The sequence below is a fragment of the Sinocyclocheilus grahami genome, unplaced genomic scaffold (genome assembly GCF_001515645.1).
Source record: "Sinocyclocheilus grahami isolate Dianchi unplaced genomic scaffold, SAMN03320097.WGS_v1.1 scaffold299.1, whole genome shotgun sequence".
NCBI classification, from domain to species: Eukaryota; Metazoa; Chordata; class Actinopteri; order Cypriniformes; family Cyprinidae; genus Sinocyclocheilus; species Sinocyclocheilus grahami.
In genome coordinates this window covers 147,968-171,722 of record NW_015505478.1, presented here as the reverse complement: position 1 = coordinate 171,722, position 23,755 = coordinate 147,968, and the positions used below count along the sequence as shown (strand labels likewise).

Here is a 23,755-nt window from a genome sequence, read left to right as displayed (position 1 = left end):
AAATATAATTACAATAAAACATATTTTTATCTGAATATATTAAAAAATTGTAATTTATTTTTGTGATGGCAAAACTGAATTTTCAGCATCATAACTCCAGTCTTCTGTGTCACATGATCCTTCAGAAATAATTCTAATATGCTGGTTTGATTCTCAAGAAACATTTCTTATTATTATTAATGTTGAAATCAGTCGTTCTGCTTAATGTTTTTGTGGAAACCATGGTTTTTTTTCAGGATTCTTTAATAAATAGAAATTTCAACATTTTCTGAAACAACACTTCTAAGAAATCTAAACTTTAGCACCAATATAAGTGCCTTTACTGTAAGTATTGATCAGCTTAATGTTTCCTTGCTGAAACAAAGTATTATTTAAAAATTAATTAATTAGTTACTGACCCCAATCATTTGAACAGTAGTGTTGTAAGCCAACATTAAAAATACATGAATGTCTTATTTAAAAAATAGCAAACCAATGGCATTTATTTTAAAGAAATACAGCACATTGTTAAGTGTTTAACTTTTATAGTTGTGTTAGGTTTTTAATTAATACAAATACATAAAAAATCCACTTCAAAATGCTTGACCGCTTTCATTTGTATAGTATATAATGATTAATAAAACTGCTATTTAATTTTAGTAACATTGGATGAATATGTAATAAAACTTTTGATTGTGCATATTATACTATTGTTGTACTTTCTTGCCCTAGTTTGAACGTGTTTTTCCTCATCTGATTCCATGTCATTGTGACATCACAGTCTTGATGATTATGTTACTCTATGTCTGCTGTGTCACTAACTTCTTACCTGGCCTACAGCAGGCAGCATCTTAAAAACCGAGCAGCAGCCAGTGAGTGTCAAGTTCTTCTCTGCCGCAATGTTTATTTACATTAAACATGGAGGTAAGGATCTCAATCATGTCTTTAATTTGAAAATGAATTAAATTGCTTAAACATCAATGCCATAGGCTATACGCATTCTATGTTTAGATTTATATACGACTTAGTAACTGAGAAAATATGCTATCTGTGTACTTAAATTTCTCTATTTTATCTGTTTATGTAAATGACAAGAAGCTGATATCAATGTGATGTTTGTGTATTTAGATATTAACCAGTTCCTAGTTAACACCAACTGTCCAACTGTTGTCCTCATGGAATACATAAAAAACAGGTTGGGACTTGCTGAGTCAGGTATGTACAGCTTTCTCAAGGATATTTTTCATACATAAGGAGGATATGTGGATAATCATAAGCACATAATCAGTCAAATTTAGGTATTTTTTCCCAGCTCAAGACTTTTATTTAACAATCTTAAATATGACGTGATTGTCAGTAGAACTTTTAAGGATATACTTCCAGTTGTTCATGTGCTTCTGTCATTCAAATTCTGAGTGGATATTCAACGTCAAAGAAATGACTTTTATCACTGTAAGGTCTGGTTTACACAGAATACATTTTTCAGTTCCACACATGAAAAAATATTATAGTAATTTATAGTAAATACTATAGTGTTTTTGAACGATACTATAGTTAAGTGTATTGTACTGTATATATTATAGTATTTACAACACTTTGTTAATGAATGCTACAGCATACTGTAGTATTAACTATAGTGAACTGATAAACTGTAATAAATACTTTAGTATACTTTAGTTTTTATTACAGTAAACTGTAGAGTATTGTAGTATAATATACCCTATAGTTGTAGAAAACTAATACAGTATTGGATAAAGTAGTTTGTTTAAATTACTTTGAGTTGTTATATTACCACAGCAACAATAGAATTACCACAACAAATTAATTCAAGTACTTTACTATAGTATGGTTCAAAAACACTATAGTATTTATATTTACTAAAAATTACTATAGTATTTTTTCATGTGGGTTACAGCGTTTTTCTGTGTAAACACTCTCTAAAACGGACGTGTTTGACCGATGATCTCGCGTCTTTCAAGACTTGGAGTTGTTTTTTTCCCCACAATTCCAATCAAAAACGAGTTCTATGTGAATGGCCCCTAAGGATATCTTAAAGTAGCTCAGGCGGGTTGTTGCATGCTCTAGAGATCTCAGGTCAGAGGAGGTTAGTTGAGCCCATGCGTGCCCCTCAAACCCTGCGCCGAGGTCAGGGATCTCAAGCGTTAATATTTCACACGCTCTCTTAGCACATACTCCTACAACGGTATCTGATTACATCTGTGGCATGTAGTAAGGAAGGTTACCTGGGATCAGCCCATCACTAATGGAGAACTCATTACCACTGTCATTAACACTGTCCTCCTCCTTAATGCGTCTCTGCGTGCAAAAATGTGGCAAAGAGACAGTAAACATGTATTATATGACAGTTTTGACACGTGTTTGAAACAATATCCCTTAAGGTTACTTTTGAAAATGACAGATGTCAGTTATTGTGGAAGTTGTATAGAAAGGATAGTCATACTGTATGATGAGATTGAGTGTGATTGACAGGACTGAACTGAAACTGTCTACTGGCCTATATTACAAACCAAAGGTCTTCAGCTTGCATGTGGTCAGTGTATAACGCCTCACTTTCTCCTCTGTGAACTATATCTCTGTAGATATTTTTATATGGCTTCATTTGTATATTTAATTTCTAATTTCTCATTCTCATTATTAGATATCAGTCAACATTCTCAGAAGTTATTGTATGCATATATGTATACATTATGGGTTTTTAAAGAGATTGTAATTGAGCGTGCTGGTAAAAAATGGAAATGTCATGATGAAATTTCCCAGTTGTATTCATTTTCATATTGTATTTTAAATATCAGAAAAGTAAAATATACAGTAATGTCAGACAAGAAACTATTATGTTTGACAGGACTGAACTGAAACTGTCTACTGGCCTATATTACAAACCGAAGGTCTTCAGCTTGCATGTGGTCAGTGTATAACGCCTCACTTTCTCCTCTGTGAACTATATCTCTGTAGATATTTTTATATGGCTTCTTTTGTATATTTAATTTCTAATTTCTCATTCTCATTATTAGATATCAGTCAACATTCTCAGAAGTTATTGTATGCATATATGTATACAGTATGGGTTTTTAAAGAGATTTTAATTGAGCGTGCTGGTAAAAAATGGAAATGTCATGATGAAATTTCCCAGTTGTATTCATTTTCATATTGTATTTTAAATATCAGAAAAGTTAAATATACAGTAATGTCAGACAAGAAACTATTATGTTTTTTACAAATGTTAAAAAGAGCAATAATGTACAAGTGCTACTATTCAAAATAAAGTTGTATTAATTGCCCCCTTGTGGCTGTACTTTAAAGAAACTGCAGTAGTAGTGAAAATAAATGCATTTCCTTAATTTATTCAAATGTAGCTACATTTTTATATTTGCATATGTTGATGATATTGTTCTGATTTTTATCCATTAGAAAAAAATATTTTTTTGTTTATTGATTGTTGTATAGTTGTGACATATTCCTTATTTTTAATGTTTCATAATTTTAGTTTCAGAGTCTTCTTCATCGATCATATTTCAACCCAAAATAAAAACTTCAACTTTGCATAAAGAAAATTAAGCCTATTTTTTTAGGATTTTTTGCATTTGATTTTTATGATAATTAACCACATGAACCCCTCCCCCAGCACCTACTGGAAAGCAATATATAAATCTTACTCCTCACTGTAATCATTAAAAAAGCTATATATTTAATAATATGAACAAATGTACTTTAATTAATTGTACATTTTTTAAATAATACTGGTTTATACGTTGCTTCTTTATGCATCAGTTTGTGCTATTGTGAGTTTCTGTATGTATCCGAAGCCTTTTCAAAAGTCTGTTATTCACTGTTAACACAGGAACACAAGTCCCTTCTGCTTGTGGGACAGAGGGTCTTATTTTTTAAGCTTTCACTGCACTCTGGGTCACCCTCAGTACTTATGATGCAGTAACTGGCACTTTTGAGGGATCCAGAAGAGCGGGGCAGCTGAATCGACTGCTTGTTCTGCCTCAGATTAGAGTAAAAGACACTTGAATTTGTTTACAGTGCACTCTCTATTTAGGAAAATATACTTTGATTAACAAAACAAAATGTGATTTTTACTTTAACACACAGAGCAAAGAAATAAAGTATTTGATATTACACAAATGTTTTTAATGCACTTCAGATGTGGTCCTACATTTTTTTAAGAAATTTCGTAAATTATGTTTTAGCTTTAAAAAGACAATGTATTGATATTCATACTTTCTTGTATGTTGTACCAGATATGCATCCAGTTTGTTGTTAAAATAGACATTTACAAAACATTTTCTTTACTGCATGACTACTTTCATGCAGAGTTACAGTAGATGTTGATGTTGGCAGATATAATATGATGAATATGGTAATTCTAATCAGAGTGTCTTTGCCCTTGAAACTAGAGGAATAATTGGCCCCTAATTACCATATAGATGCATTCGAGGCATGTCAGCAAACACTCTCAAATACAAAAGCAGAAACCTGACATCATATTCTGTCCCGTTTGTTACATTTTGCACAGATAATCAAACAGTGATGAGAATCTAATACAATATTTGTTGTTCCACTCTCCTAAAATAATTCTTTTGCAAGATTGTCTGATGCTCTTTTTACAAACAATAATAAAAACAATAATGAGATGACATTTTTAGTGTCCAGGATGCACTTTCACTCTAGGATCTAATCTGCAGGTGTCAGATATATCTACATCCAACGCAAATGCAGTTTAGCAGCACAGAATTGACTGTATTCCAAATACTAATAACTTTTCCAAAGCAAGAGCCCCATTCATTTGTAGTTTGAGAGATGACGGAATGAGTCCAGATAATGAAGGCCCAAGGCATGTCAGCAAACACTCTCAAATACAAAAGCAGAAACCTGACATCATATTCTGTCCCGTTTGTTACATTTTGCACAGATAATCAAACAGTGATGAGACTCTAATACAATATTTGTTGTTCCACTCTCCTAAAATAATTCTTTTGCAAGATTGTCTGATGCTCTTTTTACAAACAATAATAAAAACAATAATGAGATGACATTTTTAGTGTCCAGGATGCACTTTCACTCTAGGATCTAATCTGCAGGTGTCACATATATCTACATCCAACGCAAATGCAGTTTAGCAGCACAGAATTGACTGTATTCCAAATACTAATAACTTTTCCAAAACAAGAGCCCCATTCATTTGTAGTTTGAGAGATGACGGAATGAGTCCAGATAATGAAGGCCCGAAGGCTTTTGATAAGTTCACTCTGACTTGAGGGGAACAGAACTGGAAGACATCACACGTTGAATAAGCACTTTTGTCATACTAGTTTAGGAGACGCTCTGTAATAAAGCATATGAAAAAGCTGACTCGCCTTCTCTTAAACAGCCTCCATTATTATGTTATATGGTAGTGTTTGCTCAAAATAATCTCTAAATTAAATATGAGTAAATTAAAATGTCATATCATTCACTTTATCCTATTTATTACTGATACTCACAATTCATAATATTCTTCAGAACTCATTACCTTTTTTTTTTTTTACAATGGAAATACCATTGTTTTTTTCCTGTAAGGTTAAAGGCATATGAAATGTAGTTTATATGTTCCCTGACCTAGACCGTCCTTACAGAGCACCATGTGAATAATAGAGGAGGAGTAGTGCATATGACATAAAAGCTGATAGATATGAAACTCCAAATCTGGTTTTATTCAAAATATTACATATTCAGTATTAGCCAATAAAATCTTTGATGCTGTAAATGAACAGTCTGAGGAAGAATACAAAAAATCTAGCTGTTTACCTTTGAATGATATGGGGATTTATACTAACTGAATGACTCAATCTGAGTTTAAAGCAGTGTTTTTAAAGTCCCAGTGTATTTATGGAGGGCTGTTTTCAGGGAGGGAACAACCAGGAACATTGTCCTGGATTCTGTGACTAAGGTCCTGTATGATAAAGCCTACTCAATTGGCACAGGGGACAGAGTTACACCCATAAAAGTTTGTCCCAGGCTCCTTGATTTTAAGCAATGTGCAATGTGTATTCACAAGCTCCCAGAATTGTCTCTTTGTGCATTATTGTGCAATTTTCCAAATGCCTGATTACTCAAACATATTTCAGTTATGGTAAAAAAAAAATTTTTTTTAAATAGCAGACCTATGTAACTGTGAGAGTCTTAACTGGAGGAAAATTGGAGACCAAGAATGACTTCTGTTATAAAAAAATATATACCCTGCCTGCATCCCAATTTCCATAATATTAACCCTAAATAGTATTAGTGTTACTAATCTCGAATACTAGTATGCATATTGAAACACAGGGATAGTGGATCATTTTTCTCCCAATTACTAAAATAAAACTCTTCAAGGTTCTTCTAATTAGTGCTTAGAGTATGACAGTGCAGGATATAGAGCTTCAAATGAGTTCATTTAAACAGCAGTAAGATTTTCATGTTTGTTGTTTTTTTCAGTGTCTATCACATTTTTAGACATCTTTGGTCGAGTGAAATAACGGCCAAATAATTCATTCAAAATAAGCTATAAGTTATCCTCACAGACAGTGCAGTAATGTAATCAGTTGTCATAAACAAAAGTTTACTAGCTCTAAGCCTTTCTTTTTTGTTGTTCCACTCTCCTAAAATAATTCTTTTGCAAGATTGTCTGATGCTCTTTTTACAAACAATAATAAAAACAATAATGAGATGACATTTTTAGTGTCCAGGATGCACTTTCACTCTAGGATCTAATCTGCAGGTGTCACATATATCTACATCCAACGCAAATGCAGTTTAGCAGCACAGAATTGACTGTATTCCAAATACTAATAACTTTTCCAAAACAAGAGCCCCATTCATTTGTAGTTTGAGAGATGACGGAATGAGTCCAGATAATGAAGGCCCGAAGGCTTTTGATAAGTTCACTCTGACTTGAGGGGAACAGAACTGGAAGACATCACACGTTGAATAAGCACTTTTGTCATACTAGTTTAGGAGACGCTCTGTAATAAAGCATATGAAAAAGCTGACTCGCCTTCTCTTAAACAGCCTCCATTATTATGTTATATGGTAGTGTTTGCTCAAAATAATCTCTAAATTAAATATGAGTAAATTAAAATGTCATATCATTCACTTTATCCTATTTATTACTGATACTCACAATTCATAATATTCTTCAGAACTCATTACCTTTTTTTTTTTTTACAATGGAAATACCATTGTTTTTTTCCTGTAAGGTTAAAGGCATATGAAATGTAGTTTATATGTTCCCTGACCTAGACCGTCCTTACAGAGCACCATGTGAATAATAGAGGAGGAGTAGTGCATATGACATAAAAGCTGATAGATATGAAACTCCAAATCTGGTTTTATTCAAAATATTACATATTCAGTATTAGCCAATAAAATCTTTGATGCTGTAAATGAACAGTCTGAGGAAGAATACAAAAAATCTAGCTGTTTACCTTTGAATGATATGGGGATTTATACTAACTGAATGACTCAATCTGAGTTTAAAGCAGTGTTTTTAAAGTCCCAGTGTATTTATGGAGGGCTGTTTTCAGGGAGGGAACAACCAGGAACATTGTCCTGGATTCTGTGACTAAGGTCCTGTATGATAAAGCCTACTCAATTGGCACAGGGGACAGAGTTACACCCATAAAAGTTTGTCCCAGGCTCCTTGATTTTAAGCAATGTGCAATGTGTATTCACAAGCTCCCAGAATTGTCTCTTTGTGCATTATTGTGCAATTTTCCAAATGCCTGATTACTCAAACATATTTCAGTTATGGTAAAAAAAAAAAATAGCAGACCTATGTAACTGTGAGAGTCTTAACTGGAGGAAAATTGGAGACCAAGAATGACTTCTGTTATAAAAAAAATTATACCCTGCCTGCATCCCAATTTCCATAATATTAACCCTAAATAGTATTAGTGTTACTAATCTCGAATACTAGTATGCATATTGAAACACAGGGATAGTGGATCATTTTTCTCCCAATTACTAAAATAAAACTCTTCAAGGTTCTTCTAATTAGTGCTTAGATTATGACAGTGCAGGATATAGAGCTTCAAATGAGTTCATTTAAACAGCAGTAAGATTTTCATGTTTGTTGTTTTTTTCAGTGTCTATCACATTTTTAGACATCTTTGGTCGAGTGAAATAACGGCCAAATAATTCATTCAAAATAAGCTATAAGTTATCCTCACAGACAGTGCAGTAATGTAATCAGTTGTCATAAACAAAAGTTTACTAGCTCTAAGCCTTTCTTTTCTTTCCTCAGAATTGACCTTGAAACTATACAAAGTTCTACTAATCCAAAACCAATGAAAACTGTCTCTTTATAGTCTTCCTTTGTGTCTTTTTAAGATGTAATTTTATTATGCTGTTGTTGTTTTGTGTTACACTGGCAATATGTTTTTTGCTTTTGCTTTGTCTCTATGTTTACAATTGTAATTGTTATTTTACTTTATATTAATAAAAAAAACTGTAATCAGTTGTCAGGCTGCGTTGCGTCATGAAAGTAGGCGGGCTTAACGTGTTTAACAGACAGGTACTTTTCCACCACATGTCAACGCTCATTGGCTCGGACAAACACAGCCGTCGCAATAAAATGCAGTACTAAAATTTGATTGGCCTACGCTCCACTCTTAGACCCGCCTCCCTAGCACTCTGATTGGACGCCATCACTGTGGAAGTGTCAGTCAATAGTTTTTTCGCCCAGTGACACTGCAGCTCTACGTCCGGACATGTAGATCTCATAGCGGCTTGGCCTTTGTTAGCGAGTCGCTGTGAAGAACCAAGAAAGCCAGAGGAGCCGCATTCATGCACATACAGGGAGGAAAATGATCATCTGCACGAAAAACATGGACTATCGCCTTGGAACCCAGTGCCAGTTCGTTCAAAATCAGGTAACATAAATGCCTGAAGTGAGGATAGTAACTGTAAACCGTCGCTGTACGTTATCTAGACTCTTGCTGGGAAGTTTTAAAGTTGACAGTTCGTCTACTTAGCAAAACCATCGTCTCTTTAATGTCGTTCATTCATTCATTCGGGGTTAAAACGCTCCTCAAACATATACATGTGTCATTATTTTTGAATACATATTCAAAAGTCCCTCTTTGAAAGAAAAGGCTAGTCGCCATAAGTAATATCCGTTATTTTCTAGCATACACGAATGTCGTTCACATATTTGTAGAATCAGTCCGCCACTTTTCAACCAATGACTATATTTGCTTCGAGATTTAAACGCCAATTCATTGTGTTAAGTATTTATTGTTCCTGAAATTAACTTAATTTTTGACAAGACAAGTGTTGTCACCATGTAAAGCTGCAGTCGTGCAGTTTAATTCTCTTGGACTTAACGTTTGTGCTGCAATTCATCTGTAATCTAAGGCAGCTTTGAACTCGCATAACAATAGTGATCCTATGACATATTTTGTCTTTTTGTTTAGTATTTTATGGAATGAAAAGCTGTGCAAATCCATTGCGTTCATGACAAAGAGTAATACGCTTCTTTGTCGTGCATATGCTTAGTTCATACTTCAGTTTGGTTTAGATAGTCATTGTTTCGTTGCAACTATTATGTTGACTACTCATAAAGATATGTATTTGTTGAATATTCCAAGTATTAACAGCAAAACATTTAATCTCCACGAGGAATTAAGACTGCAGTCTGGAACAATCTTTGAAAGCCTTTGGTGCAGATTAAGCCATGGTTATGGGTTTACCTATAACCTAAACCTAACGTTACATGAAAATAAGCTTTTCTATTGATGTTGGCATGCTGAAGGTTTGTAGGTTTGACACTCTCCGTCACGTCTGAGCTCTTTGTTGAGTTGTTTGTAAGAAGAATCTCCTGTTTTATACACGAAGACAACTGGTTGAGTATTTTTGGCTATAGGAGCATTCTTTCATCGAACATTCAACTCATTTTTTCCTTCATTTTGTATTTATTTTCATGTTTAAGTATATTCTTTAACCAAATGATTGCGTATAAGCTTTTGTGAAAATGAAAATCTGTCATTTGTCTGCGGCGCTGTGGTAGTGTAATGTTTCGCAGCTCACGTCGGGCAAACACAAAGCCCTTTGTAGTTCCAACCGTAAGCCGTGACACGACAATCTGCACGGGAGGATTGATTTAGTGACATTTCTTCACGCTTGACTTTTTGGTCTTGTTGTGTGAGCGTTTTCTCTTTCTCCCGTTTGTGTGATGTGATGCTGATGTACTGCCAATCAAAGTTGTTTTTCTCCTCATTCGCCTGCAGTACCTCCTGCAACCTGAGGCGATGGCGCTGCTGCGCATATAGGAGAACAATAGAGGAATGTGCCATTTAAACATTTCTCAGATATATGCTCTCATTTGCCAGCACATAAGAAAATACCCTAGGCTTGTACTTGGATTGTTAACATTCTAAACTCGTTTTCTCGCCCCCCCCCCCCCCCCCCCCCCCCCACCGCCACAATTAACCTCTGGTCCATTTGTAAAATATACATTTTTTTTTTTAAATGTCTGTAGGTGATAAGTATTATAATGGCACAATACGTGTTTCAAAGCTCCCTGATGTGTTTCACATAGAGAGCACTTTTAATATCCTGACTCCTGACTATGCTGCTTTTGTAACCTTGTCAGAACAGTACGGTAAAGTTTAAACGTGTATTGCAATCCATTATGATTATGCAGCTTATATATAGATATACATTCGAGGCATAGCTGACCATGATTCACTTCTGAATATGAAGACCACAAAAGCACAAAGATGGCAAAATAACAGACAACTGATTTCACCAGCAAACCAAATCTTGGACTTCCCAAGCGGAAATGTGATTCATCAATAATCTGCCTTCACTTCGCTATCTGTCATATGCAAGCTGCTGAATGTATGTCACACTGTCTGCTTATGTTAATGTCAGTCTTCCTGGTCGTCTGAGTGCATCCATATGTGGCTTGCCGTGTTTGTCTATTTGTGTGTGTGTGTGTTTGCTGCAGGCCTCGTTTCAGTCCAATCCCCAGTGAGGTGCAGCTGGCTGTTTTGTTCTTCCTGGCTTGCAGGTTGGCAAGCCAAAATAGTGTTTCCTTTGTAGAGAGGGAGAGAGATGGGGTTTGTGCAACAGCAGTTGGGGCATTTGCGCATGTCAAGGACTGAGCCCTCCAGGCCTTCTGAGAATGCAGATTGAATATCGCATCTTGCTCTTATTCTGGACTCAGGCCCTGACCCGAAGCCCCCCATCAGTTTAGAGCCTCATGTTTAGACTGTCCTCAAATGAAAACAGATGAGCAGTAGGCTTATGTTTGTCTGTTTTATTTAAGTGGTGATATGTCGCATAATTAAAGGGACCGCTCACCCATAAATAAAAATTCTGGCGTCACTTACTTAAGTAGTTTCAAACCTGTATGACTTAATTTCTTCTGCAGAACACAAAAGATGATATTTTAAAGAATGTTGGTTACCAGACAGTTTTGGTGATCATTGACTTTCTTTGCATGAAGAACAGTTTTTGAACGACATGAGCAACTGATCACAGAATTTAATTTTTGGGTGAACTATCCCTTTAAGGCCCTTTTCAGATTTTTTTTTTTTTTTTTTGTATTTGACCAGCAAGAATAAACACATTAACTCATTCAAATGTAAACGCAAGAGTACATGCAAATATATTCAAATCTAAATGCTGTTTTGTTTGTTCATGGAGTGATCTTGCACTTTTTTTGATCTCTAATACATCACACAGATGCTGCTTTGTGTAACTTGTTTTAATCAAACAAATAACTGAATTATTATGTAAAGGACGTGTATGCTGTCATTGTTCACGGAAACAGGAATTATGATTGCCGAAAGTGGCACCTTTACCCAATAAACAAGATTTCGGCTGAATTTGAGGGACTCGCCAAGAGGATATGAGACTGACTTCCTGTTTCGTGTTGACTGTTGGTAAAGACATGTCGGTGCATGTTGCTGGTGCTGATGAGGCATACTCTATTGACAAAAAAAATCGCCCCAAGTTTCAAAATAACCTTACTCTGTTGACCATGAACTGTGCTGGTGTTATGTATGAACTTTATACCCTAATTGACAAGTTTAACCAACATATTTTGTTGATCGCAGCTTGATATAATATATATATATATATATATATATATATATACACAAAAACCTTGGTTGACAGCATCTGCTGCTGCGTTTCATTGAGCCGCGCCTGTGTGGGTGTGTGAGCGTCTCTCAGCTTCTCAAATGACTTGCATTAGTCTCTAATTTCCCTCTGAAGTTTCATTAGTAGTTAATTGCAAGTTGTTTTGTCTCGTTCCAGGGATACAGACTCCCCCTTGCGATTTTCTGCGGCTGCCGATACGGGCTGTGAAATGAACACTCGGTATTGAACCACGATAGCATGTTGAAAATATCTGTATTTGCAGTTGCCTGTTTTTCTGGGTCACTGCTGAGGAGTTTTGGGCATTGCGACCAGGCTCGGAGACATGTGATCTGTTTACCAGGGAAAGTGCACTTGTACTTGCGTCCCAATGGAGAATAGTGTTTGAACTGTTGTTTGAGGCTGACCTCAACATCTTAGTCTTGTTTAAATTACTTGTCCCTATGTGGCTTGTGCTTTATTGCCAATATGGCTCTTGGTTGACCGTATTTTCACTTCTGTATTCTTAGAGCTTTTCCCAGCGCAAAATGCTTATGGTATCTAAACAATAGGTACATCCTACTTCACGTACTCGTGCACTATTCTATGCCAGTTTATAGTATAAATACTTGCTAGTAAATTTTACAAACAATTTTAAACATGAAATTTTAAAGTTGAAAGACTGAAATTGTATTTACTCGTAAAATGTATCCTGGTAATCTTTGTTTTAATTGAAAAAGCATTTTTTACAGTAGTATGTTAACACTGGAAATTCCAGAAAGAAAAAGTTTCACTTCATATACCAAGATGATGCACTTAATTAACCAAAACAATGAAAAGTGGAATGTTGAACATTCACTCAACTGTTGCAGCCTTTCTTTATGTAATACAGGGGAAATGGTCTATTAGATAAAATAACTTTATAAAGTTCATATATTAGTAGAGTGCGTAGTATGGCGTGTCATTTGGGACACAACAAATGTATGGAAGTTATGCAGAAATAGATCTGGATAGGCACTTGATCTGGAGTATAAATGCCAGACTTTTTAGGTAACCGTAATGTTAGTCCATGATGCTTTGTATGGTATGTTGTGCTTGCACATGTTTCGCAAACCTCGACTGAATTGAATGACAAGACACCTGTATCTCGGGCAGACACATATCGCAGCTTTCAGTGCCACCTTGAAACGGATCTTTTTCCTTGATAGAAGAGTGTCTTTGTTCCTGTTCCATCAAGTTGCCTCTTAAAATTAGTCATCAACCAGATGTAGTGTCATTTTTTTTAAATGACTTTATATTAAATGGTAAGTTTCAGGCATTCAAATACATCAGTAAACAGGTTAGGCTGATACATTTTCCAATAGAGGGCAAACCACTGTCTGCGCCACAGTGCAAAACTACTTTTCATCGGAATTGCATGTTAAATTGGTTTAAGAATCAAATATTGACAGATGGTTTAGTGTTTAAGTTCATTCCCTTTCATGAACATTTACTTGAGGAACCTGTCTGGAGAGATATTGATGATGTCCCGCAAGTAACCCTTTTTTCTTTATTTCATAGTGTCCCTTGTGCAGGAACGGCGTTTCTTTCTTATCTATGCATGTGCTATCGCAGCTGTCCTCTAGGACGATTTATAACCCTCTCTTTTCTGTCAGACACTGTATGAAGAGCCAGGACCAGACAAGCAGTCCGTAGGCCTGGGTGTAATTTATTACCCACATATTTTCCTCAACAAGATTCAGCACTGTAGAACGTGAACAGATTTTCAGTTGGCTAATTGCTATCAGTTCTTTAATGTGATTTTAAGTGGTATTTGGAGACCCAAAATGTATAGTGACTCAAAGGGATTGTAGGCGCAGTACGTGCCGTGCTGTCAGAGTGAATCTTCAGTACTGTCAGGAAGAGTTATGATGGCCCAGAGCTGTTTTGGCCAAGGCTCTCAGTTGTCCCCCGTAACTATGTAACAAGATTTCAGTCAATACGTGACCACGTTCATGTTTGCATTCAGTCAGAGCTCATCCTCTTCTCCCCCCCCCAGAGCTGCATGAGAGTCACTTCACCAGCATTTCGCCATTTCACTTGAGAAAATCTATCAAATGCAAACTGAAACTCAAAGGTCTTCATGACAAACTGACAAAATAAAAGTTTGGTTTAACTTAAAGAAATTCACTGTTATATTACTATTATATAATAAAATGTACTTATTAAAGTAATAATAATCATGTATAATAATGATAGAAAATAATTGGACACAAGTTTGGGAAAAAATAAAACTGATTTTGTGGGACTCTAAAAAGTAGACGTAGACATTTGCTTGTAAACAAACAAATTATGTTTACATTCATTCTCAAGGCCTTAAACATGTGGAAAGCATTTTCTTCCCCATTAATAGAATGAGATAAATATTGTGATAAATATTGATATCGAATGATGTGGGAAAAAATACTGTGGTCATATTTTGCCCATATTGCCCTAGAGCTATTGTAGTTCCGTTGCTGTTAGTTAATCAAAAATCTACCACTATTGTGTCAAAATGTGTCACTGACCTTTTAAAATGGCCTTCAAATTGCATTGAACTTCAATAATGTGACGCATTTCTGTGTGGAATTGTGAAATTGTATTGTTTTCCCCCCAAGCCACTTAGCCTATGTTACATCAACAGAAAAATGAAGTAATTTCAAAGTAGAGATTGTAACCACAGTTTGGTGCACATTTATAAAACATTTTCCTTAAAATCTTATGCACTGATAAATGGCAGAAAATGATTACAAATTTTTACAATGTATTCTGTAGTCCAATAAAACCCGTTTTCACCAGCTCTGCTTCTGTTTGCTTCAGTTGCTCTCTCACTACTCTCCAATCTCCCTCTGCTCTCTCTCTCTGTGAGGTGCTTGAACAGGAGGGGAGTGGGCAGGATTTCCATAATCCCACAGTCAGACACAAAGCAGGCCAAAGGCACAGGCACAAGGCCTCGGTTTGCCTTCACAGTCAGCATTTAAAAACATAAAGACATGAATCAGCAGATCTCCTCAACACCAGTCAAACAAGGACATCGGGACAATGTATTTGCCATTTTCACATCGATTTCCTTTCCACAAATTGTCTAAAATAGTCTCCTATGCTAAATACGGACGATTGAACCACAACTCCCAAGTTGTGCCTGTGATTATACATGGGTATGGTGTCCAGTGCCATTTATATAATCTGGATGTATTTTAAGCATCTTGGGGTGTGAAAGTAGGAGATTGAGGTCGCCAGACATCTGTCTGGTCTGAAACAGCAGTGGGTCGCTGTTAGTGTGGAATGTTTATTACTGTCCCTCGATACCCGCAGGACCCGTGGCAGATGCCGTGTTTGCTTGCTAGTATTCTTTTACTTCTTTATATTTTTGTTGGGAACTATTTGAGGAATGCTGCAAATACTAGTGAAAGTTATTTGAAGGTGGTTCCTTTAAGATTAACCTAAAAAAAACACACTAAATAGGTGTTTTTCATTCGCAAAGTGCTTTTTTTATCTGCCTTTTGTTTGTCAATTTCTCATTGCTGTGTTTTATTCCTTTTGGCAGGTGATGGTGAACTCTGAGAAAGACCGTGCTTCTCTCTTGTGTATGAAGGCTCTGGCCAACAGGGGGCGTCTGGACTCGGTGTCTCAGCAGATGGCCTCTCACCCACAGTACCTGGAGAGTTTCCTGCGCACACAGCACTACATCCTCTATATGGATGGCCCATTGCCCCTGCACTACCGCCACTACATTGCCATCATGGTATGAACATGCTCTACAGTCAATCACGGTCTCAAATAATATCTCAGGTTAATTGATAACTGTATTTGTGTTTCAGGCTGCGGCGCGGCATCACTGTAGGTATCTGGTGTCTCTGCACTCGGCTCAGTTTCTGCGGGTTGGCGGAGACCCGTTATGGCTTCAGGGGTTAGAGGCTGCACCCTCGCGTCTACGGCACCTTGATCACATCAACAAGGTCCTGGCCCATCAGCCTTGGCTCACGGCACGCTCGCACATACAGGCTCTGCTCAAGACGGGGGAGCAGTGTTGGTCTCTGGCTGAGCTCGTACAGGCTGTGGTTCTGCTGGCCCACTGTCACTCCCTCTGCAGTTTCGTTTTCGGTTCTGGTTCTGACTCGGACACCACTTCCACTCCCAGAGTGCATCACGGCACGCCCCCTGGCTACTGTCTCTGTGACGCTGCCAACGGCAACACTGCTGGACCCACAGAGAAGGCGCCACGGCGAAGGGTACGGATGATCATTCATTTCAGTTGGTAAACAAGGTTAGGTTTAGGTTTGTTTGGGTTTGAATTAAAAAAAAACCAGCTGTTAAATAAAAAAACGGATAAAATACATAATCAGTAATTGGTAAGAACATAAAGAGCAAATAAAAAGCCAACATAAAGGCAAATCAAGTAAACGGTGCAATTATTTATTTGTTTATTTACATTTTTTCCCCCCAAACGTAACTGCAGTATTATTATTATTCACTTCTGTTCAAAAGTTTGGGGTAAGGAAGATTTTTAAAATATATACTTTTATTCAGCAAGGATGCATAATAGCACATACATTAAAAAAACATATTAGAATGATTTCTGAAGGATCATGTGAAACTGATGGCTGGAGTAATGATGCAGAAAATTTAGCTTTGCATCACAGGAATAAATTACATTTGAAAATACATTACAAAAAGAAAAAGTCATTTTAAATTGTAATATTTCACAATAATACTGTTTTACAGTGTTTTTGATTTGAATAACAGCACCCATAGTGAGCATAAGACTTCTTTCATAAAATATAAAAAAAAATGGTAGTGTACAATAAAATTACTTGAATTATATCACAAACTACAAATGAATTCTACCAACAACAAAAAACCCCCCATCAAAACATCAGTCTTCCTGCTGTTCTGTAATTCTTATAATAGGCTGGCTTTGATCATGGTGATACCACTTGAATGCTTGGGAATTGAGTTGACACTATCAACACTGTAGAAAGACTGCTATCATTTATTTATTTTTTTAACTGAAATATCAGCTTGGCACTTAAGTAACAATATTTTTGACATCCCTATTTGACAGCAGTGTGCAAACCGTGTGAAGTCCATTGTAATCCAGGCATAACCTGCATTGTTGTCTCTTTTTTTTTAGTCCTTAGACTCCAGCTGTGAAGTTGCTTGCATTCGAGAACAAATTCAAATATCACAGGAGGAGATCAAGGAAAGAAAAGGAGACCGACTCCATTCACAGACACTCCTACATGCAGGTAAGATGTTCATCAGTCTAAAGCCAGTCGTGTAACCATTTTTCCCAATGCTGCTGTAAACAGGATATGTAATTTTGGATTGGGATGAATGTTTAGAGAGTTATTTTTACACAAGGGCCTTATCTTATGTATGTATCGCTCCCTCATAGACCCTCTTTCGTAACCTGCTTTTCTCTTTCTCAAATGCTCCATATCAGATGTGGAGGAGGAGGACGAGGCAATGTTCTCCGCAGACCCCTCCCGCTTCGTCACAGACCCAGAATTCGGCTACCAGGAATTTGCCAGACGGGAGGAGGACCATTTCCAAGTATTCCGGGTGCAGGTGGGGGCAGAGACTTTGCATTGGGTGTCACCTACCAAAAGTAGTAGCATAAAAGGGTACTAAGGGTCAGAATTACAGCTCATGCCCTTCCTTCTCAAGACTGTCAGCACTTAGTGTTACTCTCAAAACCTTAAAAGGAAGTGCTGTGCCGCTGACAAATCCTCTCAAATGCCAATTTCATTCAAGTAGGCTTTCTACATTTGATTTGAATGGGAGTCGTATGCAACTCCTATAGTTAAAAGCAGTTTGTTTTATCCCAACTTATATTGAGAAGTTTAGGGTGTGAAATGAATACTTATATTCAGGAAGGATGCATTATATTGATCAAAAGTAAGATTACAGACTTTTATATTGTTATAAATGTAAATATAAATATTTTGTATTTATTTATTATGGGTAATGAAAGGTTCATATTTTGGTTTTGGGAGTCCCCAACAACAGGTTGATATGCATGCAAGATCAAAAAACACTTTCATGGTCTTATAATTATTTTTACCTTACTTGCTCAACGACTCCCAAACGATTCGCTCAACGATTCATTTTTCCAAACCCTTCCTTTGCGTGATGCTAATCTGCGGTGATTGGAGGTTCATATTTTGGTTTTGGGAGTCCCCAACAACAGGTTGATATGCATGCAAGATCAAAAAACACTTTCATGGTCTTATAATTATTTTTACCTTACTTGCTCAACGACTCCCAAACGATTCGCTCAACGATTCATTTTTCCAAACCCTTCCTTTGCGTGATGCTAATCTGCGGTGATTGGTCTCATTTTCATTTCATCATGCCTGTAATGCCTGATAAAGCAGCACGGTACTGCTTTGTGTACAGCATTACTGGGGAAACGGCTATTTTACCGCTCCAAAGAATGATTTTGCATTTTCATTCAGACCAACGCGAAAAGACCAACAAGTGGGCGGGCAATATGCTAATGTTTCATGTAGACGTCAAACGGCTTGGGATTCGTTTTAAAAACGACTCGTTTCAATGATTCAGAGTCAACTCTTTCTTTTGAGCGACAATAACTTTATACACGGTGTGTTACACACTGCATGAAAGGTAATTTTCAAAAATCTATAATAGAGGCACTTTAATAAATGCTGTTCTTTTGAATTTTCAGTTAATGAAAAAATTTACTTGATCATATAAATAATTTTTTTTTCTTGAGCAGCAAATCAGCGTGTTAGAATAATTTCTGATGGATCATGTGACTCTGAAGACATCATGCTGAAAATTCAGCATTGACATCGCAGGAATAAATTACATTTTCAAATATATTCAAGTAGAAAATAGTTATTTTATATTATGATATAATTTCACAATATTACGGTTTTTACTGTATTTTTATCAAATAAATGCAGCCTTGGTGAGCATAAAAGAGTTCATTCAGAAACATTGACATCTTGCTGGTCCCAAACTTTTGAATGGTAGTTTATAAGCCATTGTAGAAATTGCAGAAATAATGCACTTTAACAGTCTTTAAAATACCAGTATATTTATTCGTCTTTCTGTGCAGGACTATTCATGGGAGGATCACGGCTTCTCGTTGGTGAACAGGCTGTACTCTGATATAGGGCACTTGTTAGACGAGCGATTCCGCACTGTGGCCTCCCTCCCTTTCCCTCACAGCCCCGATCTCAAACGAGCCATCTGGAACTACATTCATTGTATCTACGGCATCAGGTACCCTGGTTCCCTGGTTTTTCACACTTTTGCATTTTGAATGCAAAAAAGAACCATGAAATTAAATCTAATGCCAAGCTTTCAACTCCACACTCACACATTGTGACTTAACAACTAGTTTCGAAAATGCTGAAAAAGGCAAAAAACAAAGCAATTACATTGACACTTTTGCCCTCAGGTATGATGACTACGATTATGGGGAAGTCAACCGGTTACTGGAGCGTGGATTGAAACTTTATATTAAAGCTGTGGCCTGCTATCCCGACTCCAGCAAGACCCCTCTATGCCCACTGTCCTGGGCCTCTGTCAAAGCTTCAGAAAAGGTGATTTCCTATCAAAACTTGTGCTGCGTACGCTTCAGTAGCATCTACTTAACCCCACAAAGCCTAATATATCATATTTGATGTGTAAATTCTCTAAATTATCATCATGATCAACTTTGATGGAAAACATTTTGCACTCCATTTACTTCATGCATTGTCGTTTGACTGATAGTATATATTTTTTAGCAAGTAAAAGGCATTTTAGTAAAACTGAGATGTTTTTTCCTCCTAGAGTATGAGCTCCTGATATATCAAATATGATACTCAACAATAAACGCATGCTTTTTTTAAAAAGCATTTTTTAAACCATTTCATTTGATAATTGTACGACTTTTGTTATTTTGTTCTTGCCATGAAAATGCTTCTGACATGGAGTTAAACAAAATAATAAAATATACCATCTGCTTGAAATTGCTATACAGTATTTCATAAGTGTTTTAAAACAAATCTTTGTCGTTTTGTCCTTTAGGTTCATGTAAATTTGTTAGTGATGGAGGCACGTCTGCAGGCCGAGTTGCTGTATGCGCTCCGAGCCATCACTCAATACATGATCGCATAGGACACGAGCGTTCAGCGCCACAGAGGGACATGGTACAGCGAAAGTCAAGGCAAAGAAATACAAGCAGAGATCTGTCTCTCCGTCTCTGTATTTGTTGTCTCTGAGTTTACCAGTGTGATGTAAGGTACTGCTGTGAAACGTTTCTTTGCCAAAGGTGAAACTCTAGAGAAGAAAAAAGCTGCAAAGCAATCGCTCTCACCCCTACTGTCATTTTGCATGTTTCTCCTACTTCCTTTTGTTTCTGTATTTGTCTTTTTGTGCGCATACTCTTATTTTTCTACCTTTTTCTTCCTTTTTTTTTTTTTTAGTATCTTTATCTCAGATGGTTAATGTGCAATTATTTTTATTCAGTTGTGGTTGTTGTTGTTAATATTTTCCCATTTGTTTGTTTTTTGCTGTTGCTATTCAACTGAGTGAGAGAAGAAGTGTACAACTGTCCATTTCCTAGGTATCCAGCTCTGGAAAGGTCATAGCCAATTTGAGTCACTGTTTACAGAAAATGAGTGATTGGACAAAGGCTCTTGCTTAACATGGCTTCCTGATATTTCATTTGAATGTGGAATAGTTCAACGAAGGTTCAACGGCTGTAACTTTATTTTTAAATGAGCACTTTTAAGACCGTATCTATCTATAGAATATCTCAATAAGCTTTCGGCTGTGGCTTCGTTCTGCACACAGCAAGTCATCGAAGTACTGTTTTCACTCCTTTCGATCGATTATTAGCATTGATGTTTTCCAAAATCTTCCACACGCTCTTCTCTCTGCATGGGTGCTATAAGTGATTAAAATGGGTTCATTTATAGGATCCATATTTATCATCCGATTCATCTCAGTAGGCATCTAAACAGCTTTACAATGTGAAGATCTAAATTTGACGGGATCAACGCAGTGAAAAGGAATCGCTTTTTCTAAATACTTTTCTTTGTGGTAGTGTTCTCAGCGTTTCTCAGTTACTTTGGGCGGACAGTCAGTTTTAGCCGCTCTACACAAACTGGCCAAATCGACACAGTATGTATTTGAATTACATCATCTGCTAACTTGGAAAACAGTTTAAATATCATTTAAAAGTAGGTCTTTAATTTTGAAGTAACTGGCCCACTGAAGTGATTCTGAAAGGACCAGCATTTAGCGTTTAGGTTCATGTTGTGTTGGCGTCTCCGGTGTAGACATTTGGATCAGCAACAATTAGGATTTGTTTTAAAATATTTTACCATGTAAAAATTAAAAAGTCTCAAATGAGAATAAGCTTAAAATGTGATTTTAATGTAGACATGCTGGTATAGATCAAATGAAGGACTTCTGACAGAACTATATAAGATGCGTAAAGGTTTTAAAGGTCAGCCTGTCGCTATCCTTCCCATAACCGACCTGCACAAAATTGACATTTTTTTGGTTTTGCACTGAACCTTTTGCACAAAACCCTACAAGTGTGGTTGCAGCTGTCATTGTTACAAACTGCTTGGAGAGGTGACGACGGTCCCTCTGATGCCATGAATATATTCAATGTCCAGTTTTGTTGACTTGGCCAAATACCTGTACTGTGTTAAACTCTCATCGGTCTGGTTAATTATAGTTGGCAGAATGACTTGGGCAACACCTATGGTTGGTTTTGTGTGTTTATTTTTAAACATTGCATTACTTTTGTTCCTGTTTAAACTTGTCTTGTCATTTTGAGAGAGGGTTATGTTGTTGTTGTCAGTTTTGCTCTTGTCTGAACTGTTTAGATTAAGAAACCAAGGTATGTAAATCAGCAGAAATGTGTACAGGAGCCGCAGTCTGTGCTGGACGCACAGTGCCTTTTGACTACTGATGAGTCACGGCTCATCAGTATGGCAGAACTGGACTCAGAGCTAAGCCTCATGCTACTGCATTAATTCAAGCTGAGAATGGAAGATGTTCATCGTCCGGAGGACATCCGGAGATGTTTGTCAGGAGCAGAATAGGACTGCAGCACGGCCGTTCTACCTTAAGCAGGACTGTCTTAAATGCTTGTTCTTCAGTGACGGTTTGCCACGTCCCTGAAACGTGGAGACTTCCAGACTGTCTCCACCACCTCAGCTGGAAGACGTTAAGGACTGTGCCTCGGCGGAGGAGACTGAACGAGCATGGCTATTGCCAAAATGTTTATTTACCACGTAAATGTAGGAACTATAAAAATTCAAACTGACCAAAAGAAGAAAAAAAACAACAACAAAAAAACTTGGAAAAACCAGGCAAAAAAAGTTTTGAAATGTGAAAGCTTATTTTTTCTATAAAGATATGCAATATCATTGGTGTGTCTTTTTATTTAGTCATTAAGTGTGAAAGTAAATGACTAGATTTAGTAAATTAACCTTATGGTTGCAAAATCGTTCACTCATTTTAAGTGGTTTATATGTTCAGAGTGTCTAGAAGGAGCACTTGGCATGTCAATCATTTGGGAATCCATTTTTAATAATGGCTTCTGCAACTATTAGTGCAATCCTGCCATCTAGTGGTACATCTCCATTCGCATTTCTTTGCTTTCAGGTTCACTACATTTTGAAGTATGTTCAAAAACATAAATGTGAAGCTTATAAAAGCAATTCCTTGAACTAAAAGTCTGTATTTTCTTCAAATGTGCCCCCTGGTGGTCTGTTGTCCTGCATAGTTTAGAACGGGGCTGGAAGGACACCTGGAGGGCCGGTGTCCTTGCAGAGTTTAGCTCCAACCCTAATTAAACACACCTGAACCAGCTGATCAAGCTCTTACTAGGCATAGAAACTTCCAGTCAGGTGTGTTGAGGCAAGCTGGAGCTAAACTCTGCAGGACACCGGCCCTCCAGGACCGAGTTTGGACAGCCCTGGTTTAGATCTAACCTCTCTCAAACTCATCTGTCTAAAGCAGGGTTCCTCAAATCTTACCCTGGAGGGCCAATGCGCTGCAGAGTTTAGCTCCAACCCTGATCAAACTTACTTACCTGTGATTTTCTAACGATCCTGAAGACATTGATTAGCATGCTCAGGTGTGTTTGATTAGGGTTGGAGCTAAACTCTGAAGGAAAGTGGATCTCGTGGGCCAGATTTGAGGATCCCTGGTCTAAAGGATTGCTAGACAATTACAGACAGGTGAGTTAGGTCAAGTTTGGACCTAATTCTACAGGACAACAGGCCTCCAGTGACAATTGCTGGAGTTACGTTGACCTGTGGACAAAGTTGTAAATTTGGATATAATTTCACACAGAAAAGGTTAGAACTTTTTTCCCCTCTGAAGTCATGTTAACGTGTATTATTTACATCTAGTAGCTACAACAACAGTGAGTGTTTTAACGCCTACGGATTGACCCTATTCAGTCATTCAACTGTAAAGGCCCATTCATACCAAGAACCGTAACGTTCTGTTTGTTAGATGTAGTATAACGCTTTATATGTTTAGTGTGATTCCGAGATATCGTTCCTCTGCATCGTTATCGTTATAACTGTGCTGTGGCTGCCCTATTCGTATGAAATTAGAACAATAGTTTAAAGTAGCCTAC

General features: G+C 36.9%; 1 protein-coding gene across 2 annotated transcripts; it reads left to right on the top strand.

Moving 5' to 3' along the window:
• Positions 1–8,693: 8,693 nt before the first annotated feature.
• LOC107601096 (sestrin-3-like) lies at positions 8,694–20,429 on the top strand. Of its 2 annotated transcripts, none has more exons than XM_016293119.1 (8): positions 8,694–8,894; positions 15,674–15,871; positions 15,948–16,343; positions 17,261–17,375; positions 17,573–17,697; positions 19,214–19,380; positions 19,559–19,703; positions 20,173–20,429. In XM_016293119.1, the coding sequence occupies exons 1-8, from the start codon at positions 8,829–8,831 to the stop codon at positions 20,260–20,262; spliced, it is 1,302 nt and encodes a 433-aa protein (XP_016148605.1). In that variant the 5' UTR covers positions 8,694–8,828; the 3' UTR covers positions 20,263–20,429. The 2 variants fall into 2 exon arrangements, with proteins under 2 accessions (XP_016148605.1, XP_016148604.1); XM_016293118.1 differs by having other exon boundaries at positions 15,948–16,358.
• The last annotated feature ends 3,326 nt before the right edge of the window (positions 20,430–23,755 follow it).

What these genes read in the sequence shown, in the direction of transcription:
- LOC107601096 (XM_016293118.1), top strand. Translation starts at nt 8,829, where the DNA reads ATGATCATCTGCACGAAAAACATGGACTATCGCCTTGGAACCCAGTGC. An exon ending in ACAGACACTCCTACATGCAG is followed by an intron (nt 17,376 to 17,572) that starts GTAAGATGTTCA and finishes GCTCCATATCAG; the next exon opens with ATGTGGAGGAGGAGGACGAG. An exon ending in TCCAAGTATTCCGGGTGCAG is followed by an intron (nt 17,698 to 19,213) that starts GTGGGGGCAGAG and finishes CTTTCTGTGCAG; the next exon opens with GACTATTCATGGGAGGATCA.